Below are 18,406 nucleotides of genomic sequence, written 5' to 3'. Positions count from 1 at the left end.
TAGTTGAGGCAAAAAATAGAGCTTTTATAATTGCTATTTTCTAAGAAAACGTAGATAAAATTCAGAGAACAGAAAGTCTTGAGTAAGCTTGAGTGTTAGGTTCTTGAAACAGAGCTCTTCTCTTTCAAAGAAAAACAACTCAAAAATGGTAATGTTTAATTTACTGAGTTGTTGAGCAACACTCTTCTGACATGCTCTTGAAGTGTTTGTGTATCAGAAGTAAGTCTTGTGTTGAGAGAAACTGGTAATCATCAAGGATTTTTTAGTGATTTTGGAAAAGAAGTATTTTGAACCTGATTTTCCTATCCAGCTGAGGCATTAGGCGATGAGCTCAGGGCTGAGGCTGCAGTAGGTCTAGGTCACTGTGCCAGCCTCAGTGGATCTTTTGCGATTCCCAAACTTTCAGAAGATCAGGACAGTTTCTGAGACAAGGTGAGCAAAGTGATAATTTGTCACCTGCGATAAGATCTTTATGCAAAGCTAAATGCAGAGATTATGAGCTTGATGGCATACATAAATGTATACGTATTTATATACACGCACACATATGTAGTCAGACACAAAACAGAGCATTTCTTGAGATGCTCAGTTTGAAGTGTTGTGGTTGTCGTTAAGATCTTGTGCTTTCCACAAGTATTCTTAGTAAAAGTACTCCCTATATCTGCATTGGCTCAACCTACATTGAACAAAAGATAGAAATGAAGTAAGAAAGAAACTTGAATTGAGGCCAGAGAAGATAGGAAATGAGATAGAGTTCCTAATATGAAGCAGGTGTATGGAGTGAGGGGGCAACAGAGCGTACCAGGCTTCTCCAAATTAATTGAAACACCGAAACAAACAAGGAGCGACTTCAATGTCAGGTTTCAGTTTAAACTTGCATTGTCTTATCTTCCTCCCTTCCCAATTCCATTTTCTAGTTTGTCATCAAGAAACCCTTTATTTTATTAGAAAATCTTGCTTTCATCCTTAAGCTTGTGTCTTCCATAAACCTCAAGGAACTGGAAGGGCACATGGATAATTCCTCCCATGGTAACTCGCTGAAATAGTCTCTGCTGACAAGCTCGGAGACAGTTTTGGAAAGCCTCGGGAACTGAGATGTTTCCTATCGTGCTGCAGCGATACATTTGTGAGGTGGCATTACTGGGGCTAGACACAGCAAGAAGTCTCCCATCCTGCCCTACAGGCATGGATTCGTTCCAGCAAGAAACAGCTGATAGAGATAACAATAAATACCGGCGGAAGGGGAAAAGCCTGAAGCCCTGTTATTCACTGATCCAGCCGTTACTGAGCCAGCAGATCATCTCCAGGAAAGTGAAAGAAAGGTGGTGGGTATTTCAGGATAGAAAATGATGGTACTAATTAACATATAGGAAAATTTTATTCACAAGCAAGTTTTGTTTCCCATTAAAATTTGCAAACAGGATGAAGCTAGTTGTTCCAGCCCTTTTCCAAGGGGTGGGGGGGAGGAAGTCAACATGAGAGCAAGACTGTCCTGCTATGTTAGCAGTTCTGGCAGGTCAATGGAAGTGAGTGAAGCCCCAGTTTAAGCCTGCCATAGCCAACATGCAGTTGGTAGGCATTGAGATTTGAGTATGGCTCTGTACCTTGGCAGCAGCGGTGACACTAAACTGCCCATGCAAGAATGAGGACAGATTGACTGAAGGCAGTGTGAGGCTGAAAAGCTGTGAAAAATCTCCTGATGTGTCCAGACGCTCTGCAGGAAGCAACTGATGCTGCGATGGAGGTGGTCCTCTCCAGCAATAGCTGTTGTGCCACTGAGGAATTGAGGAGTATGGGAACTGGCAGCTTGGTCCCAGTCTCTCCTGGTGTTACCGTGAGGGCAGCCATCTGCCCCAGCAATGTGCCACCTCAGGCAGCTGCCAACTTTTCCTGCTTTTAAGGCTAACCCTATATTCAACTTGGTGGAGGAGCTTTGCTTGAGGTGCTTTAGTCAGTGTTGGAGACCAAGAATTAAAGAACTGTCAAGTATTTTCTTTTCATGAATCTGAAGACATCACGCTCTGAGGAGGATGCACTGGAATTACACAAGCTCAGCTTTCCCCCGGCTTCACGAGTCACATTTGACCGAAAGAACTGAAGCCACTGAGCTGACACACATCAGAAGGGGTCCGCAGGTGCTAGATGTGCTCAAACCTAGAGATGCTGAAGCGACCGGCCCTGGGCAGCCGGCGGGTGACGGCCCTGCAGGCCGGGGTGTGTGCGTGGTGTGGGGGGGTGTGTGTTGTGTTTGGGGCGCGGCGGCAGAGCGAAACAGCACCTGGGCTCGGTGCCAGGTTTCCCTTCTGAGAAAACAGAAAACGAAACCGAGCGCTTCCCCGCGGCGGGGCGGGACGGAACGGGGCGGCCGCAGCGCTTTTAAACGCGGAGCGCCGGGCGCTTCGCTGCAGCTTGCGAGCCGAGCCGAGCCGCGTCAGGTCGAGTCTGGCCAAAACGACCCCAGCGGCATCGAGTCGAGTCGAGTCGAGTCGAGTCGAGTCGAGTCGAGCCGAACCGTGCCGTGCCGTGCCTAGCTGGGTCTAACTGAACCGCAGCGCATCCCGCCGAGCCGAGCCGAGCCAGCCGAGCCGAGCCGAGCCATGCACCTGGGCGAGGTGGCCCTCCTGCCGCTGGCCGTGCTGGCGGTGCTGGCGGCGCTGCGCGGGCGGCTGGGCGCGCTGTGCTGGAGTCTGGTCTCCCTCTCCCTGCCCCTGCCCCTGCCCCTGCCCGGCTGGCGGCGGGTCTCGGCCCCCCGCCCCGCCGCCCCGGCGGGTCCCCGGCGGGAGCAGGAGGAGTTGGACGACTCGTCCCTGACGCCCACCAGCGTTAATTACCACTTCACCCGTCAGTGCAACTACAAGTGCGGCTTCTGCTTCCACACGGCCAAGACCTCCTTCGTGCTGCCCCTGGAGGAGGCCAAGCGGGGGCTGAAGATGCTCAAGGAGGCGGGTGAGCCGGGGGGGCGGCCGTCGGTGGGAGCCGGGATGCGCGGCAGCCGCGTCCCAGCAGGACCCAGGGGCGTGGGAGAAGTTATCCGTGTAACTGCACGACCGGGGTCCCTCTTCATATCGCCGCAGTCGGGGACGGACAGCGTGTGGAAGGAGTGGGTGATAGGCAGGGAGAGGTTCACAGCATCTTTCTTTGGTCCTTTTCTAGGAATGGAGAAAATAAATTTCTCGGGAGGGGAACCGTTTCTTCAGGACAGAGGCGAATTTGTAGGCCAACTGGTCCAGTTTTGCAAGCAGGAGTTGAAGCTACCAAGTGTCAGCATTGTGAGCAATGGCAGCCTGATTAGAGAACGGTGGTTCAAGAAGTACGGTAAGGAAAAAAACCAAACCACTGTGCAGGGAAGCACTGGTGGGGTTTGGGAGCCTCCTTGGGGCAGCCTCACCGAAAGATGGTTTTCAGTGCAAGTGGGAGATGGTTTGTTAGTGGTTCATTTTCAGTTAGCACAAACCAAACATAAATACCAGTGAAATACTGGTAATTGTATGTTGTGAACATAGGCAGTTTGTACTGTTGCCTCGTTGGTATAATAATAGATCAGGCTGTCTCCATAATGCTGGGGACACGCACACACGAAATACGTGTTTTGATGCTGCTGCTATTGTGACTTTTGGGGTTCAAGTGGTGACTCCACAGACTTATATTTACATGGCACTTTGTGAGAGATCACGAGAAAGTGGGCAGGTTCCTGAAAGCTTTTAAGTGAACAACTGAATATTAATCAATCTTAAAACTTGTTTTCAGGTGAATATTTAGACATTCTGGCAATTTCCTGTGATAGTTTTGATGAGAATGTCAATGTTTTAATTGGCCGTGGTCAAGGAAAGAAGAACCATGTAGAAAATCTGCATAAACTGAGACAGTGGTGCCGAGACTATGCTGTTGCTTTCAAAATAAATTCAGTGATCAACAGATTTAATGTTGAGGAAGATATGAATGAGCAGATCAAGGCACTCTACCCTGTGCGCTGGAAGGTAAGAAAGTGGTGTATACCATCGGTTCCCTGTTCAGAGAAAAGCAATGATGAAGTTCTGGAGCTGTCTGAACGTCTAGTCACCTCAGTCAGATCTCCAGTCACAGCTCCGGCTACCATTAGTGAACTTCTTGTCAGCACTACATGATATATGTTTCAACATACCTAGATCTAGTTTTTTACAATATTAAAAGATAGGTCTTTAACATTTGAAAATGTGTCATGGTGTTGAGAAAATGAGGAAAAGTTAGTGTACAATGATACATTAGAGTTAATATATCAGCAATATATAAGTGTACATTAGACATTAATGTTCTGTTGTAGAGTATTAGTGGTTAGTGTGCATATATTTTATTTTCTACTAGAAGTGTATTAAATACATTACGTTACCAGTATGAAAATGGGTAGAGATAATGTGACTTATAAATATGGGAGAACTTGTGGAATCATTTCTCATTATTTGCTTCATCAAAATTAGTATACATGCATGATTTCCCAGAAAAAAAAAAAATCACTGTGAAATCTTGGTCCTACTAAAGGAGTGTAAGGAAAATATGACATACATTTTAATATTTTATCAAGCTTCCTGGCGTACTTTCTTACCGAGGTTACAGAGCAGGTTGATGGCAAAGGCACCTTTTTTCCCCCCCCAAAGTCTGAACTTGAGGACTTGGCCATTAGAAGGAGGCTGTTAAGTAGACAAACTATTGCATTTTGTTTCTGGGGAGTGGTCTTTATCTTTTCTGTGACCATCTGAAGCTAGTTAAACTTACAGTCACAAATCAAGTTAAAAATCTTCAAAAATACAGATTGACTTGATAGTCTGCACTGTACGTAGTATTTACATTTATAATACAGCCATACTATTTGAGGTTCAATCAAAAGTTAATTTGAGCTTTTATTATATATTATCTCATTAAGACAAGAGCAGCTAAGATTTCTGTGGAAACCTGGTCAGGAACCATGACTGTGTAATTACATTTAGCACTATGTAATGTTAATTTGCTAAAAATAAATCTGCACTGTGCCCTTCATGTAGTATTCACTTACTACAATTTGTATCAGTGTGACTTCACTGACAGAAAAATTAAAGACATTGCTGCTGGGAGAACTGAAGGTTTTTGTCATGGTGACAGTCTCTTACACTCAAGGCAAATGAAAACATCAAAGCTTAACCAGGTGCCTTCTGTCTTCAGGTATTCCAGTGCCTGCTCATCGAAGGGGAGAACACCGGTGAGGATGCCCTGAGAGAAGCGGAGAAATTTGTTATTAGTGATGAAGACTTTGAACAATTCCTGGAGCGCCACAAAGATGTCTCCTGTTTGGTACCTGAATCTAATCAGAAGGTAAAATCGAAACTGTCCTTTTTAACTTTATTTTCAAATAAAGTTGGAAAGATGGAAAGGAACTAGAAGCCTTCATGACAATTAACATTTTTCCTATTAGCATTGGCTTAGAAGATGTACATTGCAACTTTGTCAGCAACTGGCTTTGTTATGGGGGAAGATAAAGTTTTTAATTTTCTTTAAGGCTTTTTATCGAGCACAAAGTTATTAATAGAAGAGTAAACCCTCATTGATCCCAATCCTGTGGAAACCAGCAGGAGCCCTCTCACAGCGCCATGTGGGCCTCTGCTCAGTGAGATAGATGTATAAAGTATCAGCACGGAACCTGGGGAAACTGAGTTTTCCACAGCTGAGTGGTAAACTCTAAACAATAGTTAAACCCTCCAGAATTTAACGACTTTTCCCAACTGGGGCACAAGAGCCCAGTAAGGTTGAATATTAATGTAAACACACTTTATACTCTTAGCATAGTTTCCTAATAGACATTTACCATGATGTTACGCTATAGCAGTGTCATTGACCTGCATGAAGTAAAGACATCTCAGTCAGCATTATGTTGGGTATGGAGGAACTAGTGTTTTTGTCTGACACATCTTGCTAGTAATTGTCCCCACAATAAAGTCACATTTTTAACATTGTCTACCTGAACTCCTTTGAACTGCACATTCACAAGAAGAGTCCTTGCGTTACTGCAGAGCTCAGCGGTTAATTTGATGACCTGCCACCCAGCCTATGTTAGCTGCAGTAAAAGGACTTTAGTGCCTCAGGACATTTTGTAAGATGCATATAGACCCTATACATGGCATAATCATTCCAGTCTGCAAAACAGTGTAAGTTCTGCCGATGGAAAAGTTAATAGAAAACTTGGATATTATTTAAAACACCATTATCCAGTTGGGCACCCACATTTCAGTTAGGTACTCGAGAGGTCATACTCAAAGAATAAATGGTTTATTCATTCATTAAGTCATGCTAGGAATACTGACATTTATTTCTATAAATTTGATCCAAGCTCACTGAAATAGTGGGAAGACACTACGCATTTCAAAGATTTGGATCAGGCTTTGAAGGAATAGTTGTTTGTTTTGTCCTTGATTTTTCACTAGAATGGAATTTTGGTTTATTAATTTAGTTTTTTCTTTTGATCTGTTACAGATGAGGGATTCATACCTCATTCTGGATGAATATGTAAGTCTTTGTTTGATACTTGATATTTTGTTTGATACAATGTCTGTATAGAACAGTAATAACAATTCTATTTACTGTGCATTCTATAAAATAGTTTTACCGTGTAGTACAAGGAATAGATGTAACTTTTTCCCATCTAACATACTGAGAACTTGAATTTAAGTATGACCTAAGGAGGAGTTGCCATCAGATTGCATGCATGATCATTGCATCACAAAAGTGTAGGTGTGTAACTTTGCAGGATATCTTTGCTGTTTTTCTTTAATTTAAAAATATAGAACACTTCCTGAAAGTTAAGTTTCAAAGAGCCTACTTAGTTTACATGTAATTGAAAAGCGATCATTTAATCTTCAGGAATTATGGTATAGCTTTGTTCTTGCTAAGATATGTCAATGTGTCGAACTGTGACCTTCTGAGCCTTCTAAGGACTACAAGAGAAACTGTTCATGCATATACACAGGCTTTTGTGGAATTGCAGTGCAACTTTTTTAATTCTGTAGAAAAATTACGCTTTTACAAATTGACTTTCTAATGTCTTATCTATTGATGTTCCAGATGCGTTTTCTAAACTGTAGAAATGGACGGAAAGAGCCTTCCAAGTCTATCCTAGATGTTGGCGTAGAAGCAGCTATAAAGTTCAGTGGATTTGATGAGATGATGTTCCTAAAAAGAGGAGGAAAGTATGTGTGGAGTAAAGCAGACATGAAACTGGACTGGTAACTCAATATACTGAGTTAGAGCAGGTGCATTATGTAAAGAAAATGGGTGTGTATATATGTGCATGTATATATGTATCTAATGCTTTTAACTACACTTGGTATATTATACAAATTGATGTTCAGTAGAACTCTATATGTGAATGTGTTAAATGTTTTTAGAATGTAAACTATGTTCTTATCTATTGTTTGGTTGAACTATGCCAAGTACCTACGGAGCTTTCGTACAAGGAGGTCTCTGAAATCGACTTTCTAGTCCATTGCATGAAGGACTTAAGGGCAAACCGTTAAGGTTCATTATAAACAGCTGCAACGATAGATAAGTGGAAACTCTTACCAGGGAACGTATTCGGCCTCGTTGATAGGGAAAGGCGGATTGCAGTTCCTCACTCGAGCAGGAGAGGGCCAGCTGGCAGGCCCCTGGAAGCAGCCCCTGCCTTTTGCAGGGGTAGGAGAGGGTCAGAATCTAGGAATCGTTAGCTGTAATAAGATATTTAAAAGGAAATCAAGATGAAAAAATTGGCAATTTTCATTCTTTAAGACTTAACTGTAAAAGCATCTGTTGTTCTTCTCCCTCTTGTCCATATACACACATGATATTTCCAAAAATGTTGAGGGATGTAATTTTCTTTGAAAACATATTTTCAGTCATGAAAAAATACTATATTTGTCCTAAAACATAAAAATACATTTTAACCAATGACGAGTAACTTCTTATTTCACATTGGCAATGACCTTAGTTCTAACAAATATTTACAGTGAAAACAATATTTGCATTTTATTCATAACTTCCTCTATTTTCCTTTTTTCTGCAAATATCAATTTAATATTTTTAACATTTTTCTATCCCCGTACATACAATTCTGATGAAGATTCCTTCTGATATTAATTAATACTATGTAGCACACCTAACATGTATCTTTTGTTGCGTACCAGCTGTGTTGTTCGCATGCTTTTTATTTTGCTAAGCCGTGCAATACAAACAACAAAGTTCATATATCATGTAACCTTGTTTTAAAGGTTGCTTGGCTCAGTAATCATTCTTACTTACTGGTTACAAACATGCATTAAGTGAAGGTATTATGTGTAACTAATCGAGTTTTGTAATAGCTGTCTCTGATTTTAAGAGTTGGCAGCATCAACATAAAATAGAGAAAAGTGAAAAAACCCTGCAAAACCAGCACTCTAATATGCTGCCCTTGTTCTTGGTGTTCTGGGAGTTTTTATGGCTTTATAATTACAGTTGTCCAAATTTAACTAGTCCCATCCACCCCAAAGCTCTGTATGAAGGGCACGGGGATAAGCATTGCACAAAGCAGAAGTGAGCTGGCACTACTCATTCTTACTGTCCATTGAACTCAATGCCTGGACCGTCTCACGCATTTAAATATTTGCAGCGGTGGGAAGCCGGCAAGCATTAAATCTACCAAGTAGAGAAAATTGCACCTTTTCTTTTTCTGATAATGCTATTCGATATTTTTTTAAAAGAGTTTTTCAAGATAAATGTTTTTCATTCACCTAATGCATCTTCGAAGTTGAAGGGGAAAGTGCATAAGTAGGAGCTGCTACTTCTGAATAAAGGAAGGTGCATCTCTGAATACACTGTGAAAATGTTTCCATTTATAATTCCTTCAGTTTCTCTTTTTACTATGCTAACTGTAAATATACCCAGTGGTGCTCTTTTGTCTCTCTGCATTTTGCAATCACAACACTTCCTAGACACTTAAATTTCAGTTGTGGTGTTGTTTTTTGTCTTGTATTAATACTAAGTGACATTTAAAATGTGGCCCACACACATTAACCCCACAGTCTTTTGGCAGCTGTTTCGCTGACCTCAGTTGGAGTTCTGCCTGAGTAGCAACTACAGGCAGCATGAATTTATGTTACTGTGGGGTTTGACTTGCTATGCGTTCCCATTGCTCAAATATTAAATCTAACCTCTTCCTCAGCATCTATGCTGCATGATAGAAAAGAAGCATTTTCCTTTGCTGCTGGCGGAGTCCCAGCATGGGGAAAGATTTAGTGCATCAATGTACCACTAAATCTACCAGCTTGTTGCTTCTGCAGAAGATGCCAGCTGTATCACAGCACGCAGATGTGAGGTGCACAAACTCCCATTCAGATCCAGAAATCCTGCTATTCTTTGTTTTGCATTTTACTCTGTCAATGGCTATTCTTTTGCTGCAAGAGATCCTCTGTGCCTGTGGAGGAAGCTGCAGGAAACTGGAGCAGCAAATGTGAAAATCCAGTAAATAATGTAAAGACATTGAAGATGGCTTTTATCAGAAAGTTCTAAGTTCTTATCTTCTTAAAATCTTAAGGATTTTACGTAGCCTCTTGCTACCATACATAATTAAGGAAAAGTTTCTGCTCTGTTTGATACTCTTTTCCAAAGAAAATGTGAGTCTTGTAAATTGGAAATGAAGAATTTGACATAACACAGTTTGACAGACAATCATTGAAGTCAAAGAACAGCTATTGGTATTTTTATATGCAAAAATTATTTTTGTGTAAAATCTTAAAAGGTTTTTGGGCATGGCTTGATTAACCTAGTTTATTTTTTTTTAATCTATAAACACAGCTCACGTTGGACCAAAAAAGTACTTCAGGCTTTCCTTCTGTAGTTGGGCCTAACTTGCAGCTCCAGGCTTAGAGATTGCATGCACATTGTGACCCTGAAGAGTCAGGATTTAAATTTAAGTCCTGTAAACACAGATACGCTTATTTGTATTTTCATGTGTAATCTCATAGTACTGCAACTGAGCACTTGCTAAAGATACTGAACTGGGAAGGAACCTCCAGTGTAGTTTAGTAGTATTACACAGCTGTTCATATTTGTAAAATATGTGAAGAGTGACTGTTTGGGAGAATGAGTTACTTCCGTTAAAATCATCATGAATATACCTTGCGTAATGAATAAAACTGTCATTTAAGATGCATTTTAAGATGCCCTCTTTTTCAATGTGAAGGATGCTTGATATATTTGAGTGATGAATTTTTAAATTATATTGTCGTATAATTAGTGCTAAATATTTCATGTATGTTGCACATTCTAATAAATGTTTATATTTTCTTAAGTTTGCCTGTATTTTTTTTTTTTAAATATAACTCAGAACCATAATAGCAGAATGTACGACTGCATTCACAAGAGATCTGTAATTCTGGATGCAGTCTGTATTTAGCACGGGGGGCTGCTTGCGCGGTGCCAAGGGCAGCATCTAGGCCGAAATGGAGAACAATAGTGATGATTCTCCTTGTGATGAAAAGCATTTGTTACATGCTTGAGTGGACTGGGCTGTGTTGGGAGAAGACAGTTAAAATATCTTGTGCTGATCAGATGACAGCCATTATGAAAGACACAACAATCCATAAATATCTGAGGAGAAAAAAAGATTATCTTCTGTTACAGTAACTAAGAGAGCAAAGCTAGTCGATTTAGAGGACTGAAGACAAGCGGCTTCTCAAGCTCATCTCCTGTCTTCAGGTTGCAGTATAAACTCTTCTACTAGACAACCTGAAATCGAGCTTTTCACAGTAATTGGTTGTGTGTGATGAGAGGCTTAGCTTCCCCCCCGCCCTTGCCTTTGCCAGTTTTTTTTCTCCATATTCCAGTGGAGCGAAGGCGCCCAGGAGCAGAGCTGCGGCAAGAGGCTTTACACCCCCCCTCCTCCCCGGCTGCCTTCCCCGACCCCACGACCTCTGCAAGGTGCCCCCCAGGCCCTGCTGTGTTGTGTCACCCCTGCTACGGCTCGGGCAAGGGCGCAAGCTGCGTTTTCCTAAATCAACTAGACAGCTCCTATTCATCTCTCCAGCTCGGTGTTTTTCCTTTCGTGTCTCTGTGCGTTACGGAAGAAAGCTGGTCGTTGCACCGTACATAAACCAACAACAGGAAAGCAGCTGTTTTTGCTAATTAGTGCTCGCAAAACAGCCATGACCATCACGGTTTCCTTACATTTCCCTTCTTCCCTGCCTCACAAGCAAGGCAAACCCTCCTGCCCTGCTTTGTAAAATCAATCCCCCGTTGTTTCTCTCCTGCCGCTGAATGACCTGCTGGGCCGGGGAGCGTCACACTAGGACAACCTGAGATGCGATTCCTATTAAAAACACATTAAAATATGGGAAAACGGGCAGTACGGCACGCCCAGGGGGTCGTCGCCGCCGCCGGGATGAGCGCAGGGAACACGCCCGGCGCTGCCAACCGGGAAATCCCGGGATCCCCGCGCCCGCCGGGCCGGGAGGCGCCTCTCGCCGCCGCTGCCGCCAGGGGGCGCCGCTGTGCCTGGCGCGGCGGAGCGGGGCGGCCGCTTCAAAGCGGGCGGCGGCAGCGCGGCGGTTAATGGCGCCCGCCTAGCTGCGGGTGCGCCCGCCCCCACCCCACCCTCCTCCTCCGCCCCCGCTGGAGAAAAGCCCGGGAGCGGCGCCCGTCGCGCACACTCCGGCTCCGCGGCTGACGGTGCCGCGGGGGGTGGACACCATGCCTGGGGCGGCGGCGCCCTGCCGCGGCTCCGCGGGATAGCGTGGGGCGCCGCGCACCTTCCGCGGGCAGCCCCGCGCCGGCAGAGGCTGGAGCGGCAGGGTAAGGCGTCCTGGGCAGCGGGCGGGCGGAGCCGGGTGGGGCCGGGAGGTGGGGGTGCCTCCGCCGGCCCCGCTGAGCCCCGGGGGGGGCTGGGGGGGAGGGGTCCCCGCTCCCCGCGGCGGTGGTGGGGCAGCGGGAGGCGGTGCCGAGCCGCGCGGGTCCGCGCGAGGCACCCACATCGCCTTACGTAAAGGGCTGTGTCTGCCGCTTCCCGCGCCGCGCGGCAGGCGCACATGCCGTCAGCGGGCTGCGGGCCTCCTCCGCGGGGTGCCGTGAGGGCAAAGCCAACGTTAGTTCTGCTGCCGACAGTTCTCTGCGCCCGGGGGGCTGCCCCTAGCACCCAGCGGCACCCGCCCGGTGGCCGCCCCTTCGCCGGCGGGTGGTGGCTCTGTACGAGCCCGGGGGCCGCTTGGTTTGGGAGCGGCACCTGGTGTAAGGGGGGTACGGCGGATCCCAGGTGCTGCCGGCGGTGCGGCTTCCAGCGGGTGTTGTCGGACACGTAATGAAAACGGTTACTGAGACTCGCGTGTTTTCCCTTCCGTGATTTCCACGCGTGAGCTAAAGCTTCTTGAAACAGTTCAGTGCCTTGGAGTGCAATAGCCGCTCTTCGAGGGGGTAACAATAATAAATAAAGGAGTGTGTGGATTGGCATCCACCGCCAATGTTCTCAGATACAAGTGAAGTGTGCAGTTGGGGGAGAAACTGGTTTGTTTGGGTTGCGAGGGTGGAAAAAGTAGGTGTACGAGTCGGGTTTTTCAAGCTTGTATCTTTTTCTTCCCTCGCTGCACTTAGAGATGCTACCGTTGACTTTTTTTTGAGGTGTCGGATGAGACTAGGTGTATGATAATGAGGTTGCCCCAGCCATACCCTCCCCCCCCACCCCCGGATCCCCAGTGTCGTTTTAAATCAAGGGTATCTTATTCCTGAAAAATCAGGTCCAGTATCACTCCGTGATTACTGCTTCTAAAGAACTGGGAGCGTCAATGGGGCAAGCTGGTGGAAGAAGATCCAAGCTGTTTGAATTTCCACTGTATGCTTGGGAATACTGTCATTTTTGCCCTGGAACATATTATTCTGTAGTCTACGACAAGCCTGACTGATGATTCATAAATAGATCCATTTGTTTATATTGTTCCCGTGTAGCCAAACAACTGTTTACATTGTGAATTGGATTGCTTCATTTCAGGTTAGTTTATCAGTGCTGACCCAGGAGTGGCTACAGCTGAAGTTACAATGGTCTTGGGCAGAGTGCTGCCAGAGAGATCACATCAGTAGCTCAGAGTTAAAACTCCTGGCTGCTGGCTTTTCTGTTTACTTGTCTGGGCTTCTCCTACAGACTTGAGATGTAGTGAAGGGTTGTGGGGGGGAAAGAGGGATGTATGGGGATGTGGTGGGCTGAGGGGCAGATTTGTACCTTCAAAGAAACTGCTCTGTTTATACTTAGTTGGGACTTTGTGGGAGGATTTAAATGACTCTCTTCATAATGTTACGGTATCAAAGTGACCTGGTTTGAAGTTTGTTAAATACCCAACAGAAGCAAGATCAAGTGAGAAAAGGGTGGTGGTGGTGGTGAAAATCTTTGCTTTTGCTTAGGAGCTACTTGAAAAAGACAGGATTTGGTGGGTTTTGGTTTGGTTTTTTTCCTTCCCCCAGGATGAAGTTTTATTCCTTTGCCCCTCCTTTCCCTGACCATCATGTCACGTTATCCTCTTGTGTAATCTGTATATTGTTCATGAGGGGGAGAAACCATCTGTGATTGGATTCAAACATACGTCACTGTACGTGTATGTTTGTCAATATCAAATACTTTGAATGAGACATCCTTTAGGTAAAACAAAAGGTTGATTCTTCCCACCTCTCTCCCCGCCTGCCCCCCCCCCCAATTGCCCTGATTCTTATTTTAGAAGCTGCTAGATCAAATTGTGTTTATCATCTAGTTACTGTAGATTTTTGCCCTTGAAGCACAGTCTAGTATTATGAGTTATCTTCTCTTACAATCGGAATTTTGCATATTTCAATATTTTAAGGCAATAATTTGAGGAAAAAACCCTATGTATTTGCTTAGCTGCTTTTGTTTCTAAAGTTTTTTTTTCTCAGTATTACATTCCAAGTCTCTGTCACATTTTCTGTGTGTGGTGGTTTTTTTTTTTTTAATAACTCCTGACAACTTTCCTTTCAGTTAAGCCAAAGGACAAGGCTGCTGTCTTAACCATGAGTTTTGTCTGCAGTGCCATACTGGGGGTATGAATGGCTTCAGTGTATCTGCTGTATTTACAAGAATGCTCTCATAGGCTGGCAGAAAACTGTTGTTTGCCCTCCCACTGCTGATTCAGGGGAAAAATAACAACTCTGATCATCCTGCAGCTTGATCTGTGCCCATAGACCCTTTCTCTCCTAGGGACCTGGTGTAGCAGGGGAATTGGAATTTATTTCTCTCCATGTTTCCTATGGAGTAGTGTTAATAGTTAGGCAGTTGAGTTAATAGTGTCTGGTTTGATTAGGAGATTTGCTTTTAACTGTATTCCTTTTTGTATCTTGAGTTACAAAAAGGAAATTGAAAACAATTACAAACCAACCCACCACTCAGTTTGAAAGGTTTAGCAATTCTTCTGTGTTTAAGTTAAGCTGTGGTCAGCTGTTCTTTTTATAAGACAGGATCCTTTTCTGTTCTGTGTTGCAGAAATGAGCTCATAATGTTCATCTTTCCCTGACCTTTTGAAGGAGATCAGACAAAAAGATCATAACGATAATTTCTATTTTTTCACTCCTGATGGCTGGGAGGAGCTCTTGAAAATACACTTGATCCTCTGGCTGCATGCTGCAAAGTAATGGGAATGATTTTTCTATTTCATAATCAAATCACATCAGAAATGCTTACAGGTTTTCTGCATATGCAATCAGTGAATACTGGAGCTGGCACTGCTAGTACAAAATGGGTTTTCAAATAGCTTGATTGTTTGCTGATGGTGCCATTTATGGTGGTGACACCATAAGTATCCTTTCTCAAAAGGGCTAAAGAAAATGAGGAACAGAGAAAGTGAACCAATGTGTCTGGTAGTTGTATTTACTGTGGGGGGGGGGAATTCTCATCAGATGATTCTAGTCTTGGCAAGACAGTGCTTTTCCTTTTTTGTAGCATCATTTCCATCATTTAATTCAAAGAGTAGCAAGTGAATGGTAGCTTGTTGCATTAAAATGCTTTGCTGTTATCCTCCAGGTACCACTATGGCAGTTCTATACAACTACATCCTGGTTGTATTGAAAGGAAATTACTTACAATTGAAGAAACACACTAAAGCTTACTTAATATGACCTTTTTCTACCATATGATATCCAAAGGATCATCTGAAATATTTGGGAGTGAAGGTGGGTCTTGCAGGTTGTCTGGAAAATAACAGATTCTGACTTAGCAGGTTTCGACATGACTTTTTCACTGCATACGTGTGCTCAACTTTGCACTGATCACAGCTTTGCTCATGAGCAACTAGGCTCCAAATTTTTGGAGTCTTTATATTTACTCTTGACTTTCACTTGGAATTTTTACTATTTTGTTTCTGGAGTATTTGGGTTTTCTGTTATAAAACTCCACAATGAACTGCAATCTGTGAAAGCTATCACTGTGGTTCTTGGAGAAAGTTTCAGCTGACCTGCCTTCATCTCAGCTCCAGCCTTAGTAAATTGGTCATCCGCAGCGTAAGAATTGGATAATACCTGACAACTGTTGTATGCATCCAGCCCTTGTGGAGGACTCTCATATTCAGCTAGTAAGGAATATGAAGATGAATTTAGGAAAATATATTAAGACAATAATCCGTTATTGACCCACGTAATCTGTTACGTGATCAGCTGCTTCTTATGCTTATTATTTCTGCTATTGCTGTTTACCAGGCGGTCTGCTTCATGTTTTATTGCTGGTGAGGATCCACAGAGAGGGAACCATGTGTGGATTTCTTCATCTCACAGATATTAATATCCTTTTATATATGTGTGTGTATATATAAAATGTATGATATATGTAATATAAGTTATATAATGTTACGTACATACAATATTTTTTTTACCCTTGAATTTCTCTAAAGAATGTCTGGTAGGGGGCAGATCTAGTTGAATTGTCAAAAGTGATTGCATACTGTCCCCCTCTCACTGGCTTTCCTGAAGCAGTTGTTATTATAACTTCTGATACGTTTCTTCTTCTCAGCACGTTGCCCTTGAGGTACACCCTCTCCAGATTTGCATGTGCTTGCTGATAGGCTTTCATTTTGTCCAACAGTGCAGAGTCGGAGAAGCCTCCTCCTGTTGCAGGTAGCTGGTATGCACGAACTGTGGCAGAGCCATGCACCCTGTTCCTGGTGGGGTAGCAGAAGTGGTGAGGAAGCCAGGTTATTGAATCAGAGTAGTTTGGGTTGGAAGGGACCTTCAAAGATCATCTAGTCCAAGCCCTCTGCCAAGGGCAAGGACATCTTTCACTAGGTCAGGTTGCTCAAAGCCCCATCCAACCTGACTTCGAACACTTTCAATGATGAGGAACCTGGGGCTATTTCTCCCTTTCTGGTATTTAAAAGGATCTTTCTGGCACATCAGTCTTTCTGTTCTTACCACAGATGAGCCTCCTAGATGGCTGCTGAAGCTCCACATGCAGTGCGATCCCCAGAGTAACTCAGGGTGGTGGGTCTGCCATTGCCCTGAGCCTGCTGTCTGGCCAGATGCTCTTGCTTGGAGAACTTTTAGGAAATGCCCAGCTGTTGCCAGGTACTCAGGGGTTCTATGTGACATCAGGAGGAATTTGCACCCCGTTTGCGGGCAGAGCTACCCGTATGCAGTGACCATGCATGGTAGCTGTGGTGGTACAGGTGTGCAAAGCCCTTTCCCTGCCCAAAGGCCTCCTCCCTGGGGCGACAGGAGAGGTCAAGAAATATTGCTTGAGGCAATTGTATTTTTCTGGGCCTGATGCTTTAGACAATGTTTATATCCTCTGAAAATGAATGTTATTTAACTCTGGTTTTCCTTCTATTGCTACTTAAGGAAGCAGTTTTCCCTTCATCTCTCTCTACCCACAATTAAGAAATGCCTCTATCCCGACGGAATGAGAGCCATGCTCTGTGACTTGTGTGGTCAGGCTTATGTCTCCAGAGCAATCTTGTAACAGCGACTGCAAATTCAGACCAAGCTATTTGCAGTCAGTGTATATATATTTTTAGCCTCATTTTCTGAGACAACAGAGATTATGTGCAACTCACTCTGTGAACGTCTGTCTTTTGCTCTCACTCTTAATAACTTTTAAACCTTTTGACCAATTCCAGTTGCACTTGTGAAAGGGGTAGAAGCTTATCTCCAATAAACCTACAAGTTTTCTAGCAGTAGGCAGATGGAAAGATGCCTGCTGAAGGCGAGATTGCAGTCTGAACTCTTCCTACCACTTTGACACGCTTTCCTAGGAAACTGGATTTTACTGGCTCAGTCGCTTATGAATCAACTTACATTGTGTTCCTATTTTTTGACCCTGTCTCAAATTAGACTGTTACTTCCTCTTTGGATATTTTTGTAACAATTTTGAATATGGAGGAAGAGCAAGTGTTTAGTTTTTATCCCTAAATAGTTTTATAATACTGCAGAAAGTACATGATGAGAAAGAAAAGGCTTTTTGGTTTTTGAAACATTATATTATAATACTGTTCTTCATATATTATAATAACGTGCTGCTTATGTTAATTCCCTTTTGTTAAAATAACTAATTTAACTCCCTTCTTTCTTTTACTAATTTTGTCTCGTAATAGCAATTCTTTAGACCCATAAACTTTTAGGATTGTTGTAGTTGTCTTGTATATAGTTCCTTGAATGGAGGATGTTACTAGATAGGACACAAACAGACACAATTCAGTCTTATTTCCATATTTCTTCTCAGTATTTGTTTTGCATAAACATACCCCGTGTGACCCTTTCAATTAGCTTTCACACAGTGATATCTCAATATATCTTACAGTCTTGTTTGTTTCTTCATGCTGATTTGATTAATGTTGTACCATCATCTTCCTGCACATAGAATGTATGTGTTATTGTCACGAGCAAAACAGACCAAACTTAGAGAGGGAATTCATCTAATTTATTACTAGGCAAAACAGAGTAGAGGAATGAGAAAATAAAATCAGCTCTTAAAACACTTCCCCCCACCCCTCCCATCTTCCTGGGCTCAACTTCACTCCTGGCTTCAACCTTCCCCCCCTCAGCGGCACAGGGGGATGGGGAGTGGGGGTTACGGTCAGTTCATCTCACGGTGTTTCTGCTGCTTCTTCATCCTCAGGGGGAGGACTCCTCTCATCGTTCCCCTGCTCCAGCATGGGAGTCCCTCTCACGGGGTGCAGTCCTTCAGGAGCAAACTGCTCCAGCGTGGGGTCCCCCACGGGGTCACAAGTCCTGCCAGCAAACCTGCCCTGGCGTGGGCTCCCCTCTGCACGGGTCCACCGGTCCGGCCAGGAGCTTGCTCCAGCGTGGGCTTCCCACGGGCCACAGCCTCCTTCAGGTGCCTCCACCTGCTCCGGCGTGGGGTCCTCCACGGGCTGCAGGTGGAATCGCTACACCCCCTCATCCTTCCTCCATGGGCTGCAGG

The 18,406-nt window shown here is 44.0% G+C and overlaps 2 protein-coding genes across 5 annotated transcripts in view; both read left to right on the top strand.

Annotated features, from left to right (window-relative positions):
* Window positions 1–2,421: 2,421 nt before the first annotated feature.
* On the top strand, window positions 2,422–10,256 carry RSAD2 (radical S-adenosyl methionine domain containing 2). Its single transcript, XM_054822517.1, has 6 exons — window positions 2,422–2,946; window positions 3,154–3,315; window positions 3,748–3,977; window positions 5,173–5,322; window positions 6,478–6,510; window positions 7,066–10,256. Exons 1-6 carry the CDS (start codon window positions 2,598–2,600, stop codon window positions 7,228–7,230), a joined length of 1,089 nt encoding a protein of 362 aa, XP_054678492.1. The 5' UTR covers window positions 2,422–2,597; the 3' UTR covers window positions 7,231–10,256.
* Window positions 10,257–11,630: 1,374 nt separating this feature from the next.
* The window catches only part of RNF144A (ring finger protein 144A), a 70,294-nt gene continuing 63,518 nt past the window's right edge, over window positions 11,631–18,406 (top strand). For 2 of the 4 annotated variants that reach the window (XM_054820979.1, XM_054820982.1), the window contains exon 1: window positions 11,647–11,802. The gene's annotated coding sequence lies outside the window, so the exon portion shown is untranslated. Of the gene's footprint in view, window positions 11,803–18,406 lie in introns of all 4 variants that reach the window. The other 2 variants (XM_054820981.1, XM_054820980.1) reach the window with 2 other exon arrangements.

Source organism: Grus americana, chromosome 3 (assembly GCF_028858705.1).
Source record: "Grus americana isolate bGruAme1 chromosome 3, bGruAme1.mat, whole genome shotgun sequence".
NCBI classification, from domain to species: Eukaryota; Metazoa; Chordata; class Aves; order Gruiformes; family Gruidae; genus Grus; species Grus americana.
This window is presented reverse-complemented; position numbering and strand designations above follow the sequence as displayed.

Excerpts from the sequence above, each read along its gene's own strand:
- RSAD2 (XM_054822517.1), top strand. The coding sequence starts at position 2,598 with ATGCACCTGGGCGAGGTGGCCCTCCTGCCGCTGGCCGTGCTGGCGGTG. Across the intron at positions 2,947-3,153 it reads GAAGATGCTCAAGGAGGCGG|GAATGGAGAAAATAAATTTC; the intron begins GTGAGCCGGGGG and ends GTCCTTTTCTAG. Across the intron at positions 3,316-3,747 it reads ACGGTGGTTCAAGAAGTACG|GTGAATATTTAGACATTCTG; the intron begins GTAAGGAAAAAA and ends ACTTGTTTTCAG.